This window comes from Nuphar pumila, chromosome 3, assembly GCF_984573655.1.
Source record: "Nuphar pumila chromosome 3, dmNupPumi1.hap1.1, whole genome shotgun sequence".
Lineage (NCBI taxonomy): Eukaryota > Viridiplantae > Streptophyta > Magnoliopsida > Nymphaeales > Nymphaeaceae > Nuphar > Nuphar pumila.
Window position 1 is genome coordinate 101,824,186 of NC_143251.1, and position 19,333 is coordinate 101,843,518.

At 42.3% G+C, this 19,333-nt stretch overlaps 1 protein-coding gene across 1 annotated transcript in view; it reads right to left on the reverse strand.

Moving 5' to 3' along the window:
• Window positions 1–1,971: 1,971 nt before the first annotated feature.
• The window catches only part of HINT3 (histidine triad nucleotide-binding 3), a 129,834-nt gene continuing 112,472 nt past the window's right edge, over window positions 1,972–19,333 (reverse strand). Inside the window, exon 8 of the mRNA XM_089999633.1 lies at window positions 1,972–2,461. Within this exon, the coding sequence (XP_089855759.1) occupies window positions 2,446–2,461 (16 nt within the window). The 3' untranslated portion in view covers window positions 1,972–2,445. The remainder of the gene's footprint in view (window positions 2,462–19,333) is intronic.

Here is a 19,333-nt window from a genome sequence, read left to right on the forward strand (position 1 = left end):
GACTACGTATAATAAACTCCAGATTTTTATGAAGTCCATGTAAGTGGGTTTGAATACATGTTGTGATTGAAATTTTTCACATGCTTTGAATTTACTTGACATGTTTAAGTATGATGCAACATCAAATTTATTTCAAATGCATATGTATACATGAACCAAGGTGTGTTTCACATGTATATAAATGTGAATTGTTCACTTGTTCCAAATCGAGATAATTCATGAATGAAAGCATATTATGGAATGGTCACATGAAAGCATATGCACATAAATAGTGAACACATGCATATGAATGTTGTATTTCATGCACATGGTTGAATTGGCTAGTATGAATGTGCGTCGAAAAGCATATTACATCATTTGCATAGATGACATGATTTTTGCATATAATGCATCGATGATCATAATGACCTCGGAGCTTGGGTTACTCTTTTACTTGTGTTTATGCATCCTAAAAATCATATTTGATATTTTTCTCTATATTGCATTGTTCTGCATTTTTTCACGGCTGAAGTCCTGTCATGAGTCTCACATTTGAAAATGCGAATTTATAATATTAATTTGACATGCGTAATTGCAAATTAATGAAACAATTATTGTTAATAACATAAATAAAAGAACAGTGTAATGTATTTTCTAAGATGTCTCGTCGAGAGTACGAGACTCTTGGAGTTACGGTTTTGAAAAAATCGAAAGAATACAAAAACTGTGTGCGATGTTGTTGTTGCCCCTGAAGCTGATATAGAGGTTCTTGCTCCTGGACACGATTTTAGAGAGTTTTCAACATTTTGTCTGGGGGTGGTGTGTAGACAATTGTTATTTTGGTATACCAAGAAGTGACACTTGTGGATGTTGTTTTCTCTGGTGTCCCGATATTAGATGATGTTTTCTAATATTCTGATGGATGATGTTTTCTGGTATCGATGGAGAGCTAAGTTTAAAACCCAGTAATAAAATACAAATTGTGTGCTAAGTTACCTTGAGAATCTTACTTGACCTCGAGAATTCTTACCCGTTTTGAGTATCCACAGGCAATGGTAATAATAAAAAGTGAAACTTAAATGTGTATGTGCATCATAATAGGAACATGAATATGAAAAAAAAACTTAATTAAAGATAATAAATTATTCATGGATGTATATTAAAATCATGCATTTTTTTGTTATGCATTAGATCATGCATATTTTTTTGTTCTTTACTTATCATATATATTAATTGCATGAATTTGCATCTTGTTGCATGATGAGTATTTCTTACTGCTTACTTGATATTGTGCAATTATTCTAGTAGTATTCTTTTAAATTATTTCATAAATTTTATTTGTATTCTTTAAGCTTATTTGTTTTATTAAAGAGATTCATACGCAAAATTTCTTAGATTCTAACACCCTACTTTTGATATTTTTTGCAACCTTAGATGCTCAATAAGGTGACTTGATCATAAGAGAAGCTACGAGAAAACTACACGATTGCTTGACAGACTTGTATGTACAGCGTGACTTTTTTTTATTATTTTTTTATGCACTGTGATGTTCTTATTTATTTGTCTCATGACTATCATTTCTTAATTTGATAAAATCGATTCAGTTTGGTTTTAGTTTGAAAGATGGTGTGTAAGATCCTTTGTAGTTTTGTAAATGTGAAATAGAACCGTAAAGGCTCGGGTTTCTGAAAAACTTTTCGCAATTGATTTTAAAAAAAAAATATCCGCACTTTTTCAAGGGTATGAGTTGGGATCATTACAATAATGGCATGATCCAAAACATGTTTTTGACTAAACAATCCATATCCATAGGTCTTGATCCATAAAAAATCAAGGAAATGTGAAAAAAAAAAACAAGTTGTTTCTACCATAGGGTATGGTACAATGAAGTGTTGACAACATTCTCCCATGTTACTATTTATACAAGACATGCATTGAGAGAGAGAGAGAGAGCAACTAAGCCCAGATAACAAAAGAAGCACATTGGATAAAAAAAAATATCTAAAGTTTCCATCCCGTTTTTATTCTGTTTCCAATCATTGCTAGATGAACATGGCAGTAACCAACTGCAGGTTTCTCAACCAAAATACCTTCACTAAATGGAAACAAAAACTTATGGCACAATGTTTACAAGCCATGGAGTGCCAACCCGCCTTCCATTAAAATCAGAGAGACCAATCAACAGTGAAAGCAGAGGGGACCAATAGGAACAACAGACTATACAAGTAAATACAGCTATATGCAGTGAAATGGCTAATAAAAACACCAATCATGATGATAACAAACTGCATATGCTCACATATCCACCATGAATCAAACTGGTTTAATCCAAAGCCATGACAAGGCGCCTGTTGCAATTCATTAGCTCAAAGACGCCCATAAAATCTTGCATTGACTCTGGGAAGAAGCTCATATATCAGCAGATGAAACACAGCAATCTGAAAGCTTATTCACCTACGGTGAGCTCTATGTCTTGTGCCTCCTAAATATAAAAATTAATCATTCGTGTTATTGTTATAGAAAAAATAGTCCAATGCCATGGGATCAAAATGTTATTTTTTTGTGCCATATTCAAACAAGGAATAAAACCTAGATACCTGAAATTTTTGATTGAATCAACTTACAATTCTATCCGTGGATCATTTATGACTAGAGATGCCAAAAACAGGGAAAAGATAATAATTGTTTTTAATGAAGAAAAAAGAATGATGAATTATGAATATCACAAACGGGATAATGTATATACGCTATACATAGACAACAACTGCACCCTTAAGCTATATATATAGTAGCATGTATCTTCAAACACATAAAGTGTTTGAAGATTGTTTGGACGAAGCGTCGCCATCTGATCGCACGATCAAACGGCGACACTGTCGTCTTTTTTTTTTTTTTTGCGCTCCAGACTTTTAGCGGTGGTCTTGACTGCGCTAAAAGTCTGGGCGAAAAAACATACATTTAGCGGTGGTTCAAAAACCGCCACTAAATCATTTTTTTTTTAAAGATGTGCGGCATTACACCGCACATCCAAACAAGTTTGAAGGAAAACCCGCCCGACGGGTTTTCCTATATATATACACACACAGAGATGTAAACATACTAAATGAAACATGCCAAGTGGGTTTTTGGAGCTTTTTTTGTTTTATTTTTAAATGTTGACCATACAGATGTGTCGTGCACATTTAATGTTATAGGGATCAGATCTTGGAGCATTCAATTCCGATGCATGGGTAGGTTTTTATAAGGTTTGAAAAATCAACGGACCAAAATCTTCATAAATTTTCGAGATTCCAAATATCATTTTTTCATAAAAAATTATCCAGGTGTCAATTCCTTGTAAATTGACCATACTGAATACATCTATGGGGTCACAATTGCAAAAAAAAAAATTGAAAAACCCAAAAAGCCCATTTAGCATGTTTCATTTAGCATATTTCATTTAGTGTGCTTTCATCACTGATTATATATATATATATATATATATATATATATATATATATATATATATATATATATATATATATATATATATATATATATATATATACACGACCCCAATTGTTTTGGGATGAAGGCATAGTTGTTGTTGTTGTTGTTGTTGTTGTTATATATATATATATATATATATATATATATATATATATATATATATATATATATGAAATATTTTTCAATTTAGTAAGAGCAAGAACTGAGCTGCTTGGACCTGACTAGAATTATTTTTTCTTCTCAAATGCCAAAGAGAAAATCTTCTAAGATATTTCACAAAGGCCTTATGTTATTCATATTTTTAAAATGGAGAGCAAATAATATTTTTCCTCTAAAGATGTAAATTTACACCTTTCTCACAAAAACTTGCCTTGAGATTTGTGCCCCAACCAAGATAAAGGAGGAGAAGACATGAATAGGATAGGGATGGAGAAACTTCTTGGGTTGTGCCTTCCCTAGGGATTTTCTTTTTGTTTTATATCTTCTGACATAAATTACAATAATACCCTTGTAAATCAAGATTAATCAACATTTAAGACTACATGATGAAAACTTAAAATATCCTCATTAAGTGCACATACAAACTTAGATACAAACTCATGAATCATAACATGCTTAACACATCCCCTCCAACTGTACATAAGTTTACAAGAACTACAAACAATGCGCCTTTCATGTTCCAATGGCTTATGCATGTCAATGGTTTTGATGAATGAATCAACTTCTTTCACCCTTCACAAACAAGGATTGTATTTCCATGTTCTGGACTTTTTCATGCACAAAATGTTGATCTAATTACACATGTTTTATCTTCTCATGCTGTATGGGATTGGTTGAGATAGCAATAACACTTACAATCATTACAAAAGCATAATGATGCAACTTGATGAAGTGCCATGAGAAGAGGATAGACCTATAAATCTATACTGCCATCGCTCTCCTATCTTGATACTTTGTTCCAGTACTCAAACGGGTGATAGTTCTTTCTCGCACTAGACCATGAGACCAAGTGAGTTCCCCAAAGTAAACCATAACTAGTTACTAGTCTACCAATCGAAGGATCTCCTGCCCAGTCCACATCTGAACAAGCCACAATCACTAATGATATATTAGACGATCTCTCTGAATAATTTCTTATAGATTAATTCATCAATGATAGTGCCTTTAATAGATCTTAGAATCCTCTTGGCTGCCTCCATGCAACTCTTTGTTGGTCTATGCATGATTGTGATATTCAGTTCACTGCATAAACTAAATTTTGCCTCATGAATATCAAGTATTACAATGCCCTATCTTTTTAAATTAATTGTCACCTTGTTGGTTATCAGAAAACTTTTTATTGGTTTGTACTCCATACCAAAATGGTTAAGTAAATCAATGGTACACCAAAGCTTGGTACTCAATGTTGCATCAAAACTAAGGCCTTGTTGGTTTGATCAACTTTCACTTCAAGAAATCACTTCAAAGATCCAAAGTCCATATAAAACTTCAAATTGAGGATACACTTTAGCCCTACTATACTCCCATGATCAAATCCTATAATTACTATATCATCAACATAGACAAGAACAATAATAATGTGTAGTATATCATGGCAAATAAAAAGAGTCAAAACCAAAAGGAGCCCACAACAATGCTAAAAATCTAAAATCATGCATATGAAGCTTGTTTAAGCCCATAAATAGTCATTTTCAAACAAAACATAATAGAATGAATATCTCCTTTTCAGTATCCAAGAGGATGCTCTATATACACTTCCTCATATAGCTCTATGTAATATCACGTATTTTATATGATTTATAAATTTGAAAATTTTGAATTTTAAACTAAGTATTTAATGAAAATGATAAAATCGTGAGAAAATATCTTTATATAAGTGACGTCAGCTGCGTTTCCTGATAGGCAGGGGCAAAGCCCCTGTCTCCCTTTTCGGGTCACCCCTCTGTCTCCCCCTTGCACTGACAAGCAGGGTTGTGCCTGGCCTGACAATCGAGCCCACGCCCTCTGTCTCCCTATTTTGGTCAGGTCGGCGGCCAGCGGGCAGGGGTCGTGCCTCAGCCCCCTGTCTCCTTTTCTTCAGCAGGCCTGACAACCGAGCCCACGCCTCTGCCCCTCTCTTTTGCAAACCGAACAGCGGGCAGGGGCCCCTTCCCTCTCTTTTAATCAACAGGTAGGGGCTACGCCCCTGCCGCTTCCTTTTTCCTTTCGTATATCATGCTAAATGTTTTGGCTTTTCACAGATTGCACAACGGAGCCCGCTCGCGCCCTGCGGCCAAGACATTCATCACATACACTCGAAGATGTGTGCAATGTCATAATTCCCCAAGGTAGGGGAAAGTTGCGCAAAGGACAATGGACAAACTAAAATAAAGAAAGTAAAATTAAAATAAAAAATTAAGGACAAAGGACAATATATATATGCATACGTATATCTATATACGTACGCCTTTAACTCAAGGACGTGGTTTCGCGATCCTTGTCCTTTTTACTTTCCTGTCCTTACTGCTTTCTGTTACCGTCGTGCTTGATGTGCACAGGTTTTTATTTTCGCATTTACTTTCTTGTCTTTACTGCTTTGTGTCTTTATTGTTCCTGTCTTTACTTTGCCGCCACACTTTATGTGTACAGGCTTTTACTTTCGCAGTTATTTTTTATTCTTTACTGTTTTTATATCTTTTTTGCTTACTGTCTTTACTTTGCCGCCGCGTTATAGTGCACAGGCTTGTTTTTGCATTTACTATTTTGTACTTGCTTTACCGTCGCGCTTTAGTACATAGGCTATTGCTTTCGCTTTACTGCTCTTATTTTTCCTTGTCGCCGCACTTAGAACGTAGACTTACATTTTTTGGTACTTATTACTCAAATGCAAGTTTCGCAGGGCACGCAGGAGCGCATATCATTTTCGCTTTTTTTTCGAAAAGACACAAATGTGCGTACAGGCGCTTCAGTCTCGAGAAGAAGATTCCTTGCACAGATCTCGGCTTCTCAAGTTCACAGTCTTGCAAAGCAAAGCTAGAAGATGTTGTGAGTTGCAAATGAGCAACTAGCTTCCCCCCAAGTTGGTACACTTGGGGGAAGCATTTCAGATTCTAAATCATGCATGTTGTTTCCTGTTTCGCAAGACTAAGCATGTTAAATTTTAAAGTTCTTACAACATGTACTTGTGAAACTCTATGTTGAGTTATCCTTTGAGAAACCCATGCCCCTATCATCGTAGTCGTACCTTTAGATAGGTACGATATGTTTGGACTACGATGAGTAGGATGAGAGGTCGATGGTAATGTAAAACCCCATTTAAAAAAAAAATCTGTTTGGACCCGGGCCGGGCTGGGTCGGGTCCGGACCCGACCCGGGCCCCTTTTTATTTTAGGGTTTTTAAAAAAACCCGAGCAGTCGGGCGCCGCAACCCCCCCTTCTCCCCCCTTCGTTTTCGGGCTGGATAGGGAAACCCATCGAGGGTTTCCCCATTCAGGTGCCCCCCCTGCGCCTTTAAGAGAGAGGTTGGAGGGCGAGGGGAGTCTCGCCTCCCTCTCGCAGCCCTCGTCCCTCCCCCTCCGCGCCGGTCTTCTCCTCGCTGCGCCCTGTCGCCGACGCCGGCCACCGCTCCCAGGTACGCCATCCTCCCTCTTCTCTTCTCCTCCCTCTTCTTTCCCCCCCCCCCCCCGTCTCGAGCTTTCTCCCTCACTCTGTCGGCAGGGGCTAGCCCTGCCGACTTTTGGCTGTCGGCAGGGGCTCAACCCCTGCCGCTTTTGGGTTGTCGGCAGGGGCTGCCCCCCCTGCCGCATCGATGCTACCGGCAGGGGCTGGTTCCCTGCCGTCTCGTGCTGGCCCCCTGTCGCCTCGCTGTTTTCGACAAGGGCTCTGTCCCAGTCGCCCCACTGTTGTCGGCAGGCAGGGGTTCGCCCCCTGTCGCTTTCCTTATTTCAGCCAGTAGGGGCACACCCCTATTGCCTCTCTCTTTTCCTGTAGGCAGGTTTGTTTCTTTTACTTTCCGCATGATAATTAACGTAGCACTGTTGCAGACCTCGCATCGGACCCCTCGCTCTGGCTCCGCGGCCCGAGCCTCGTATCATCTACACGCGTAGACGCACGCAACTGCACGACATCCCGAGGTAAGGGAAAGTCGCACGAATAGTGTGTATGAACAAAATGAAATAAGACTTCTGAGATAGAATAATTATTTTGCATATTTGCGACTCTGAAGAAATATTTGTTGATTCATGTTTTACTCTTTGTGATTCTTTTATTTCATAATATAAATCCTCTAGGTAGACTCATTCTAGAAAGAATCAAGTAGTTTACTTGTCATGCCTGTTTACGTGTACGAGTGCTTAACTCATAACTGTCTATTATGCATGCTTATTCCTTTGAAACTGCATACTTGAGATAGACTTTGTGAAGAGATTCAAAACCACTGCAATTGCCATTATAACCGAACCTTAAGGCAGGTACAATATGAATTTTATGTAAGATCATGAAGGGTATTGAAGGGTGAAATCTATACTTTACCGAATTTAATAATATCGGCCTCCACAAGCCAATTGCTCAGAAAAGCAAAACATGTCATGTAGAAAACAAAAGAATCATAAACCATTATGTTGCCCTCTCATCGTAGTTGTACCTCTAGGAAGGTACGATCGTACTTTTGGACAAGTACGTCCCATGTGGGTTACGATGGTAGGATGATGAGGTTGTGGCAACCTCGATGAAAGCTATTAGCAAAATGCTGAGATCACATAAAATGGTGACCATTTCGCCTTCACAGGCAAGATGCTCGAGTGGGTCTAATGGACCAGAGCATGTAGGATGGGACGGCGGTTAAGAAACCCCCGTCATACCCATCCAATCTTCACAGTTCATCAAGGGAGAGGATGGATGGTACAAAGACTCTGATGGACAGGTTGTTAACAACCACCCCACGAGCAAAAGACTCGGTTTTCCCCAGTCATCGGAGTTAGGGGAATTGGGATTACCATAAATTATCCTAGGTGGTAATTCCCAGGCACTTCTGCAGAAGTTGGATGCATCCATGGGCCACGAATGCCTTTGGGGATTTACTCTCTTGGTCACTGACCGTCCCCTTAGGAGCGGACTCAGTCAGCCATCCGGGTTAATGAAAACACCTGACATAATAAACCCCCGGATCGGTCTCGGTTGTTTCTACGTTTCGCGTCTGTGCGTACCCGCAGGCCAGTTAATATCAGAACTTAAAGAATATATTCAGGAATAGATATAGATGACTGAGACTTACACTGCTTCTCTTTGCACTTATTATATTTGCTAGAATAGACTACAACTGCTTTAATTGCTTAAATATCATAACTGCTTATCTCATGAATGTCCTGTTTTATTTTCATTCTACTTATCTGTTCGTGTACCTACTAGTTTGTTATGAAACTGACCCATTTCATGGGCAGGTGAGGAGTAGGATTTCACTGGCGGCCGATGGCGTGGTGCAACGTGGATCAAGATTCATTTTCTTTCTGTTGGTGGCTTGGCTCTGGGACTTTTTGGAGTTTTTCTTAGATTTATTGAACTTTGGAATAAAAGGCTCATTTTGTAATAAACTGCAGATTTTAATCGATTGCCTTATTTCTTAAATTCTTTTAAGATGTTGTACATGTGAATGATGGTTTTTCAGCTAACGTACCCAGGATTGTTGACTTGTGTTCGTTTCTAAATGTCTTCCGTTGTTGTTTTTAAATATTAAACTTTAAATCTTTGAAAGGGTTTTTCGATAAGGTTTTCGAAATCACAAGTCGAAATTTTGGGGCGTTACAACTTGGTATCAAAGCCAGATCAGAAAGAAGTGAATCTTGACTATTGAGCATCCCATCGCGCTGTAAGTAAGTCTTTGATATTTCATAGCATATTTAGACTAAATTATATTCTTGTTTTATTCGTAGTAGCGTTGGATATATGGATCCGGTTACTGGTTCTAATGGTAGTCGCGGTAGGAGCACGCGTAGTGTACGTGGCCGTTCCGTAAGGGAGAGGGACGGACGTGAGATGTTCGGGGCTGGTTACTGGGCTAACCGCCCTCCTCTACCCATTTTTACGGATGAGCAAGGCTTCTTACTACCGATCGCCTACCAGATACCGTTGGCAGCAGCATGGGCTGAAGTGCATGCTCGAGAAGGTGGTTTCGTGCCTTCACACATTCGAGTGCACCATCAGACACCACAGGAGTCATCGGGAGATTTTGTTCCCCCTGAGTTAACAGAGGAGTGCGGTTTCTGCAGAAAAACTGGGCACACCGTGGATGCTTGCCTCCACAAGGCCAAGCATGACGACAAGACCGCATATTCGACTGCAGGCGAGCAACCACTACCTCCGCCTGACCCAGTTGGCGGTGTGTCACCCACATATACACCTGCGACGGATTCTTCAGATTATAGTCTTGGCTCACCAGAATATACTCTGGCGACGCCCCTTTACGGGCAGGAGCCCTCCTACGATGAGCCACTTCCCTTCACCCCTAAGCGCAGATTCAGGCGCATAGGCAATAGAAGGGAATATCTTAGGAAGTATTCTAGTCGTCCCTAAGGGGAGGTAGCACGCACCCAGTTTTGTTGGAGTCTGTGAACTCATTTATAACTGCGGAATATAACTTTTGCTTATGTACCAGCACAGCTGGATTCTAAATATTTGACTCTCGGAATAAAGATTTATGTTCTTGCCTTTGTTTCTATACTTATGCCTACTGGTACGTCTTCAGTGTTTTTGACTTTAATCTTGGTTGCTTTTTAAGGATGGCGGGAAACTCAAGCCACAGCATGGCCGATGAGTTGCGTGAACAGAGGGGATTCATGATGGATACCCTCAACTCCTTAGCTGAGGTGATTCGTAACCAGGGTCGCCCCCATCAGGATCCAGGTTCCCTTGTTGGGAATGCACCAACCGCCACATATGAAAAATTTCTGAAGCTGGACCCTCCTACTTTCTCTGGCAAGGTTGATCCTGACTTGGCGGAGAGTTGGGTTAAAGAGGTGGAACGGGTGTTCCAAGTGTTGTCCGTTCCTGATGATAAGAAGACAATGTTCGGGTCCTTTCGTTTGAAGGACGACGCTCGCGACTGGTGGGACACTACGCGGGAGGTGCAGTTTCCGGGTGCTGAGGTGATTCCGTGGGAGGCTTTCCGAAGGGTTTTTCTCGGAAACTATTTCCCTCCTCATGTGAGGGAAAAGAAGAAGGTGGAATTTCTGGAGCTGTGCCAAGGAAGCTTAAGTTTGAACGAATATATCGCCAAATTTCAACGGTTGGAGCGCTATTGTCCTCACCTATTCGAGGATGATCATGAGCGGGCCGGGAAGTTTATTCGCGGACTGAAGGAAGGACTCAGGCATAGGGTTCTCACCAGCATGCCCGCGACTTTTTCTGCGGCAGTAGCAGCAGCCACCCTACTGAACGAGGATTGGGAGCGTTCAAAAAGTGTGCAAGCCAAGAAGTCAACCGCATCAGGTGGTGAGCAGAAGAAGACATTTTTCGGCGGCCCAGGGCAACGACCACCTTTTCCAGTGAAGACTGAAGCAGGGAAGAAACAGTTTCCTCCAGCAAAACGCCAGCGACAACAGGGCCCTCCACCACCCAGGCAACCGTCGAGTGATAACTGCCCCAGGTGCAAGAGGCCTCATGTGGGACAATCTTGTCCGCGGGACACTGGCGGATGCCTGTACTGTGGCAAGATGGGCCATTTCATACGCGACTGCCGGAAGAAAGCAGCAGATGACCTCAAGCGAACCGGCAACGTATCTCAGCCTCCTCGACCACCTCATCAGCAACAACAACGAACACAACCAAGCAGTGGCAGAGAGCCGGGTCGAGTTTATGCAGCCTCGGTCGATCAATTGACCAAAGGAGATCTCGTTCAAGGTACCATTCTTGTTGCTGATCAAGCAGCTTTTGCACTCTTTGATTGTGGTGCCACACATTCGTTTGTTTCAGAAAAATTCGTAAAACAATTGCATATAACGGTAAAAACGCTTGATAATGCATTAGACGTGTATAACCCCGTTGTGAAGAACACGGTTTGCACCACTTTCATACCTGAATTGGACGTAGTTGTGGCAGAGCGGCACTTGCCTGCTTGTGCTATCCTGCTGGAGATGACTGAATTTGACGTCATCCTAGGCATGGATTGGTTGCACAAGTATCATGCCAAGATCTTTTGCCGTGATGGCAAGATCGTTTTATCACCTCCAGGCTCTTCGAGAGTAGAATTCAGAATTCCCAGACCTGTTCGAGCAAGCCGGATGATCTCGGCGCTTAAGGCGCAGAACTTTTTGCGGAAGGGATGCACTGCCTTTTTGGTTAGTGTTATCCAGTCAGATCCAATGCCTATTCCCATCGGTGAGCTGGATGTTGTTCGCGATTATCCCGACGTTTTTCCTAAAGAGTTGTCGGGACTTCCCCCGTCTCGTGAGGTGGAATTCAATATTGAATTGCTACCAGGTACGACACCAATCTCCAAAACACCCTACAGGATGGCGCCAGCCGAGCTTGAGGAGCTGAAGAAGCAGTTGCAGGAGTTGTTGGATCAGGGATTCATTCGCCCCAGCGTTTCTCCTTGAGGAGCTCTTGTGCTCTTCGTGAAGAAGAAGGACGGGACCTTGCGGTTGTGTATCGACTATCGAATGCTCAACTAGGCCACAATAAAAAACAAGTACCCATTGTCGCGTATCGAAGACTTGTTCGATCAGTTGCAGAAGGCCAAGGTTTTCTCGAAAATCGATCTTAGGTCTGGATATCATCAGCTCAGAATTAGGAATGAGGACATTCCTAAGACGGCCTTTCGGACGAGATACGGACATTACGAGTTCACAGTCATGCCGTTCGGACTGACCAATGCCCCCGCAGCTTTCATGGACTTGATGAATAGGGTGTTCAAGCCATTTCTGGACACCTTCGTGATCGTGTTCATCGACGACATCTTGGTGTACTCAGAAAGTCGAGAGCAACATCGAGAGCACCTAACAGTTGTGTTGGAGACCTTGCGAAAGGAACGTTTGTATGCCAAGTTCTCTAAATGTGAATTCTGGCTCGAGGAAGTCATGTTTTTGGGACACGTTATTTCTAAGGAAGGAGTGTCCGTGGACCCTGCAAAGGTGGAGGTTGTACTTGGTTGGCAGCAACCAAAGAACGCGCGTGATATCAGGAGTTTCCTTGGACTAGCGGGTTACTACAGAAGATTCATTCAGGATTTTTCTAAAATTGCGTTACCCCTGACAAAGTTACTGAAGAAAGAGGCTAAATTCTTATGGGACGAGAAGTGCGAGGCGAGTTTTCAATTATTGAATGAGCGACTTACCAGTGCTCCTATTTTGACCTTACCTTCTGGTAAGGGCGGATTCGTGATTTATACTGATGCCTCTGGGTCAGGCCTAGGGGCCGTGCTGATGCAGAATGGGAAGGTGATCGCTTACGCTTCTCGGCAACTTAAAATTCACGAGAAGAACTACCTAACTCACGATTTAGAGTTAGCTGCGGTGGTGTTCGCACTGAAGATATGGCGACATTACTTGTATGGGGAGCAGTTTGAAGCATTCACCGATCATAAGAGCCTTAAGTACCTATTTTCACAGAAGGAATTGAATATGAGACAACGGCGTTGGCTTGAATTCCTCAAGGATTACGACTTCACCCTCTCCTACCACCCAGGAAAGGCGAACGTCGTGGCTGACGCCCTCAGCCGCAAAGCACCGGAAGTTTCGATTAATGCTTTATTTGCTGGATGGAGGTTGGTCGAAGACCTAGCCTCATGGGAACCTTTCGCAATCACTCAAGGTTCAATCGGTTTATCCCACCTTGTTGCTCAACCTGAGCTACTAGCGAGAATCATCAATGGGCAGAAGACTGATGCGCGCTACGAGAAATTGAAGGCTCAAGCGGTATTGGCAGATACACCTTTTCGTCTGAAGGAGGATGGAAGTATATGGTTGAGGGAGCGCCTTTGGGTTCCTGATGACCCGGTTCTTCGAGATGAAGTTCTTGCGGAAGCCCACAAGTCTAGGTACACAATTCACCCGGGTAGCACGAAGATGTTCAAGGACCTGCAACGCAGTTATTGGTGGAACGGTATGAAGCGAGACGTGGCTGAGTATGTCTCGAAGTGTTTAACGTGTCAGCAAATCAAGATCGAGCACCAGAGACCCGGTGGGGTCATGCAGCAGATAGAGATCCCTCTATGGAAGTGGGAAGATGTTACCATGGACTTTATAGTCGGTCTTCCGAGGACGCGGAGAAAGCATGACGCGATTTGGGTGATCGTCGATAGACTCACCAAGTCGGCTCACTTTCTACCTATCTGTCTCAACCAATCGTTAGATAGTCTCGCTGATCTCTATGTTAGAGAGATTGTGAGATTGCACGGTGTTCCAGTCTCGATTATCTCTGATCGTGATCCTAGATTCACTTCAAGGTTTTGGGGACAACTTCAGTTGGCGTTGGGCACAAAGTTAAAGTTTAGTACTGCGTTTCACCCTCAGACGGACGGGCAGTCGGAGCGTACGATTCAAACCTTGGAAGACATGCTTCGAGCCTGTATGATGGACTGGAAAGAAGAGTGGGATTCCCACATCAGTTTGGCGGAGTTCGCGTATAACAACAGCTATCATGCGAGCATCGGGATGGCCCCATACGAAGCTTTGTATGGGAGGCCATGTGGATCACCTGTTTACTGGGACGAGGTTGGCGAGCGAAAATTGGAGGCACCTATAGTCTTGCAACACTATACTCAACAAGTGCAGATGATTCGAGAACGACTCCGTACCGCTCAGAGTCGGCAGAAAAGCTATGCAGATAAACGCCGACGAGAGCTTACCTTCAATATTGGTGAGATGGTTTTTGTTAAGGTATCTCCGACGAAGAGCGTATTTCGGTTCGGGAAAAAGGGAAAGCTGAGTCCTAGATACGTCGGACCGTTCGAAATCCTGGAACGGATTGGAGAAGCAGCTTATCGCGTGACGTTACCTCCGCAGTATGCTCAGATCCATAATGTTTTTCACGTATCCATGTTGAGGAAGTATGTTCACGATCCATCGCATATCATTCATTATGATGATGTGGACATTAGAAGAGACTTGACGTTCGAAGAAAGACCAGTGGAGATCGTCGACCGTCGTGACCAAGTGCTTAGATCAAAGACCATTTCCTTTGTAAAGGTTCGGTGGCAACATCATGGAATTGACGAAAGTACTTGGGAACCTGAGAACGATATTAGGGAAAAATATCCTGACCTGTATTTTGATTCTTCAAGGTAATAGATATTTCGCGGACGAAATTCTTTTAAGAGGGGTAGGATGTAAAACCCCATTTAAAAAAAAAAAAAATCTGTTTGGACCCGGGTCGGGTCCGGACCCGACCCGGGCCCCTTTTTATTTTAGGGTTTTTAAAAAAACACGAGCAGTCGGGCGCCGCAACCCCCCCTTCTCCCCCCTTCGTTTTCGGGCTGGATAGGGAAACCCATCGAGGGTTTCCCCATTCAGGTGCCCCCCCTGCGCCTTTAAGAGAGAGGTTGGAGGGCGAGGGGAGTCTCGCCTCCCTCTCGCAGCCCTCGTCCCTCCCCCTCCGTGCCGGTCTTCTCCTCGCTGCGCCCTGTCGCCGACGCCGGCCACCGCTCCCAGGTACGCCATCCTCCCTCTTCTCTTCTCCTCCCTCTTCTTCCCCCCCCCCGTCTCGAGCTTTCTCCCTCACTCTGTCGGCAGGGGCTAGCCCTGCCGACTTTTGGCTGTCGGCAGGGGCTCAACCCCTGCCGCTTCTGGGTTGTCGGCAGGGGCTGCCCCCCCTGCCGCATCGATGCTATCGGCAGGGGCTGGTTCCCTGCCGTCTCGTGCTGCCCCCCTGTCGCCTCGTTGTTTTCGACAGGGGCTCTGTCCCAATCGCCCCACTGTTGTCGGCAGGCAGGGGTTCGCCCCCTGTCGCTTTCCTGATTTCAGCCAGTAGGGGCACACCCCTATTGCCTCTCTCTTTTCCTGTAGGCAGGTTTGTTTCTTTTACTTTCCGCATGATAATTAACGTAGCACTGTTGCAGACCTCGCATCGGACCCCTCGCTCTGGCTCCGCGGCCCGAGCCTCGTATCATCTACACGCGTAGACGCACGCAACTGCACGACATCCCGAAGTAGGGGAAATTCGCACGAATAGTGTGTATGAACAAAATGAAATAAGACTTCTGAGATAGAATAATTATTTTGCATATTTGCGACTCTGAAGAAATATTTGTTGATCCATGTTTTACTCTTTGTGATTCTTTTATTTCATAATATAAATCCTCTAGGTAGACTCATTCTAGAAAGAATCAAGTAGTTTACTTGTCATGCCTGTTTACGTGTACGAGTGCTTAACTCATAACTGTCTATTATGCATGCTTATTCCTTTGAAACTGCATACTTGAGATAGACTTTGTGAAGAGATTCAAAACCACTGCAATTGCCATTATAACCGAACCTTAAGGCAGGTACAATATGAATTTTATGTAAGATCATGAAGGGTATTGAAGGGTGAAATCTATACTTTACCGAATTTAATAATATCGGCCTCCACAAGCCAATTGCTCAGAAAAGCAAAACATGTCATGTAGAAAACAAAAGAATCATAAACCATTATGTTGCCCTCTCATCGTAGTTGTACCTCTAGGAAGGTACGATCGTACTTTTGGACAAGTACGTCCCATGTGGGTTACGATGGTAGGATGATGAGGTTGTGGCAACCTCGATGAAAGCTATTAGCAAAATGCTGAGATCACATAAAATGGTGACCATTTCGCCTTCACAGGCAAGATGCTCGAGTGGGTCTAATGGACCAGAGCATGTAGGATGGGATGGCGGTTAAGAAACCCCCGTCGTACCCATCCAATCTTCACGGTTCATCAAGAGAGAGGATGGATGGTACAAAGACTCCGATGGACAGGTTGTTAACAACCACCCCACGAGCAAAAGACTCGGTTTTCCCCAGTCATCGGAGTTAGGGGAATTGAGATTACCATAAATTATCCTAGGTGGTAATTCCCAGGCACTTCTGCAGAAGTTGGATGCATCCATGGGCCACGAATGCCTTTGGGGATTTACTCTCTTGGTCACTGACCGTCCCCTTAGGAGCGGACTCAGTCAGCCATCCGGGTTAATGAAAACACCTGACATAATAAACCCCCGGATCGGTCTCGGCTGTTTCTACGTTTCGCGTCTGTGCGTACCCGCAGGCCAGTTAATATCAGAACTTAAAGAATATATTCAGGAATAGATATAGATGACTGAGACTTACACTGCTTCTCTTTGCACTTATTACATTTGCTAGAATAGACTACAACTGCTTTAATTGCTTAAATATCATAATTGCTTATCTCATGAATGTCCTGTTTTATTTTCATTCTACTTATCTGTTCGTGTACCTACTAGTTTGTTATGAAACTGACCCATTTCATGGGCAGGTGAGGAGTAGGATTTCACTGGCGGCCGATGGCGTGGTGCAACGTGGATCAAGATTCATTTTCTTTCTGTTGGCGGCTTGGCTCTGGGACTTTTTGGAGTTTTTCTTAGATTTATTGAACTTTGGAATAAAAGGCTCATTTTGTAATAAACTGCAGATTTTAATCGATTGCCTTATTTCTTAAATTCCTTTAAGATGTTGTACATGTGAATGATGGTTTTTCAGCTAACGTACCCAGGATTGTTGACTTGTGTTCGTTTCTAAATGTCTTTCGCTGTTGTTTTAAATATTAAACTTTAAATCTTTGAAAGGTTTTTCGATAAGGTTTTCGAAATCACAAGTCGAAATTTTGGGGCGTTACAGGTAACCTCGAAACGTGCATTGAGCACCTTATTGAAATCACATAAAATAATGATGATTCGCCTTCATAGGCAAGATGCTCGAGTGAGTCTGAAAGACTAGAGCATATAGGATGGGGCGTTAGTTAAGTAACCCCTAATGCGCCAATTCACCTCTTGTTTCGATTAAGGGAGATGATAGATTGATACAAAAATTCTGATGAACATGTTGTTAACAACGACCCCTCAGGCAAATGAATGAATACAAGGCTTTAAAACTTTTTCTAAAAAGTTACAAGTCCGGAATTTTTGGGGTGTTACATTATTAATATCAAAATGAGAATTGATGATGGAGAACCGCTTGAGAACCTGACACCATACAGACGGCTCATCAGGGCACTATCTTATCTTTTAATTACGAGACTTGACATAGCGCATGCAGTTCACACAGCTAGCCAATTTCAGCATACTCTCATATATGTTCATATGGGGCAATTTTACACATTATTACAAATATCAAAACTTTTATTTATCGAGGCCTTTTCTTATTTGCTTCTTTATTTTTAGATTTAACTGCTTATATTAATGCTGATTGGGGAGGTGATCCCAATAACCGACACTCAACCACTGGTTTTTGTGTTTTTTTAGGTAACTCATTGATCTAGTGGCGATGTAAGAAGAAACAAAAGGTCTCTCTCTCCTCAACTGAAGCAGAATACCGAGTCATGGCTACTACCACTATGAAGGTGGTCTAGCTAAGGAGATTGTTGACTGACATGGGCATTTAGATTACAAGAGCATCACAAATGTGTTGTGACAACAAAAGTTTCATTTATATTGTCAACAATCGGACCTTCCACGAACGAATCAAACACATTAAGATGGACTTTCACTATATACGAGAGGAATATCTACATGGCACTATCAATCTTCCCTATGTTACTTCAGAATATCAATTAGTGGATTTCTTCACCAAACCACTCGCTACTCCTAGATTTCACTTTCTTTTGGACAAACTTTTGGTTATTCAACCGTAAGTTTGAGGTAGAGCATTAGTAACTAAGTTAGTAACTAGGGTTAGTCTAGTTAGGATTTTTTTGTTTTGAGATAGGACTAATCAACACTTGTTGATTAGTCAATATTAAGAGTCATTGGAGGTCCAACGGATCTATATAGAGTCGTTGAACCCCAATGACTCTCTCTTGGGTCTCCTTTGTGTATAAATATGAGGCAAAACCAGGGATACCGGAAGCGCCATAGGGCATGGAGAAGTGTGCTTCCCCAACCGCGTTTCGGAAGCACGAAACGTGGAACTTCCGAAACGTGTTGGAAAGTGCCAATTTTTTTAGAAGCACGCCTCCCCCTCACTTTTCCTTCTTTTCTCATTTTTTTTGTGTTTTAATTTTTATTTTTCTTTCTTTTTTTGCTTCCCCCTCGCTTCCGATTCACTTCCTAGGTCGCTTTCGAGATGATTCCTAGTTCGCTTCTAACTCGTCCCGCGCTTCCCGCTTCCTAAAATTTTGAAAGTGCATCTCTTCCCGCTTCTGCTTCCTGAATCGTTTTCCGCTCCCGCTTCCCCAACTGACAACTCTGGGCAAAACCCCACAATTTGTAATGCTTCTTGCATTGGTTCATTATCAATAAAATATTACTTTTAATTCTTGTGTTGACCGCCTTTGGTGGATTTGGTGTGTGAGCCCATTGTGTGGCTTTTGTGTATTCTTTTGGTGCTTTGGTGGAACTCTTTTGAATGTCCACCTTGATGATTTGGTCAACATCTTCAGAGAAACTTGTTTTCTCACACTATCAACAACCCAACGCTTGCAACGTTTCCTCCTTGTTTCAACTTTTTTCTTAAGACACAAGACAGATTTTCTGATTATATCTGAATCAGATGTGAAATAGAAAAGGAGAAAAAAAAGATTGAAGTAGGACAAGAAAAGGGAAAATACAAGTTTTAAGAAAAAGAGAGATTTGGGGAAGAAAATAGAAAGACCAATCAAGAACAAGAAAAGAATTAACTGATCAACAGTCAAGATTCAATGGACGCTAACCCTTGCCCCACTTTGTTACCATGTAAAAGCCTACATTAGAAACATGTCTCG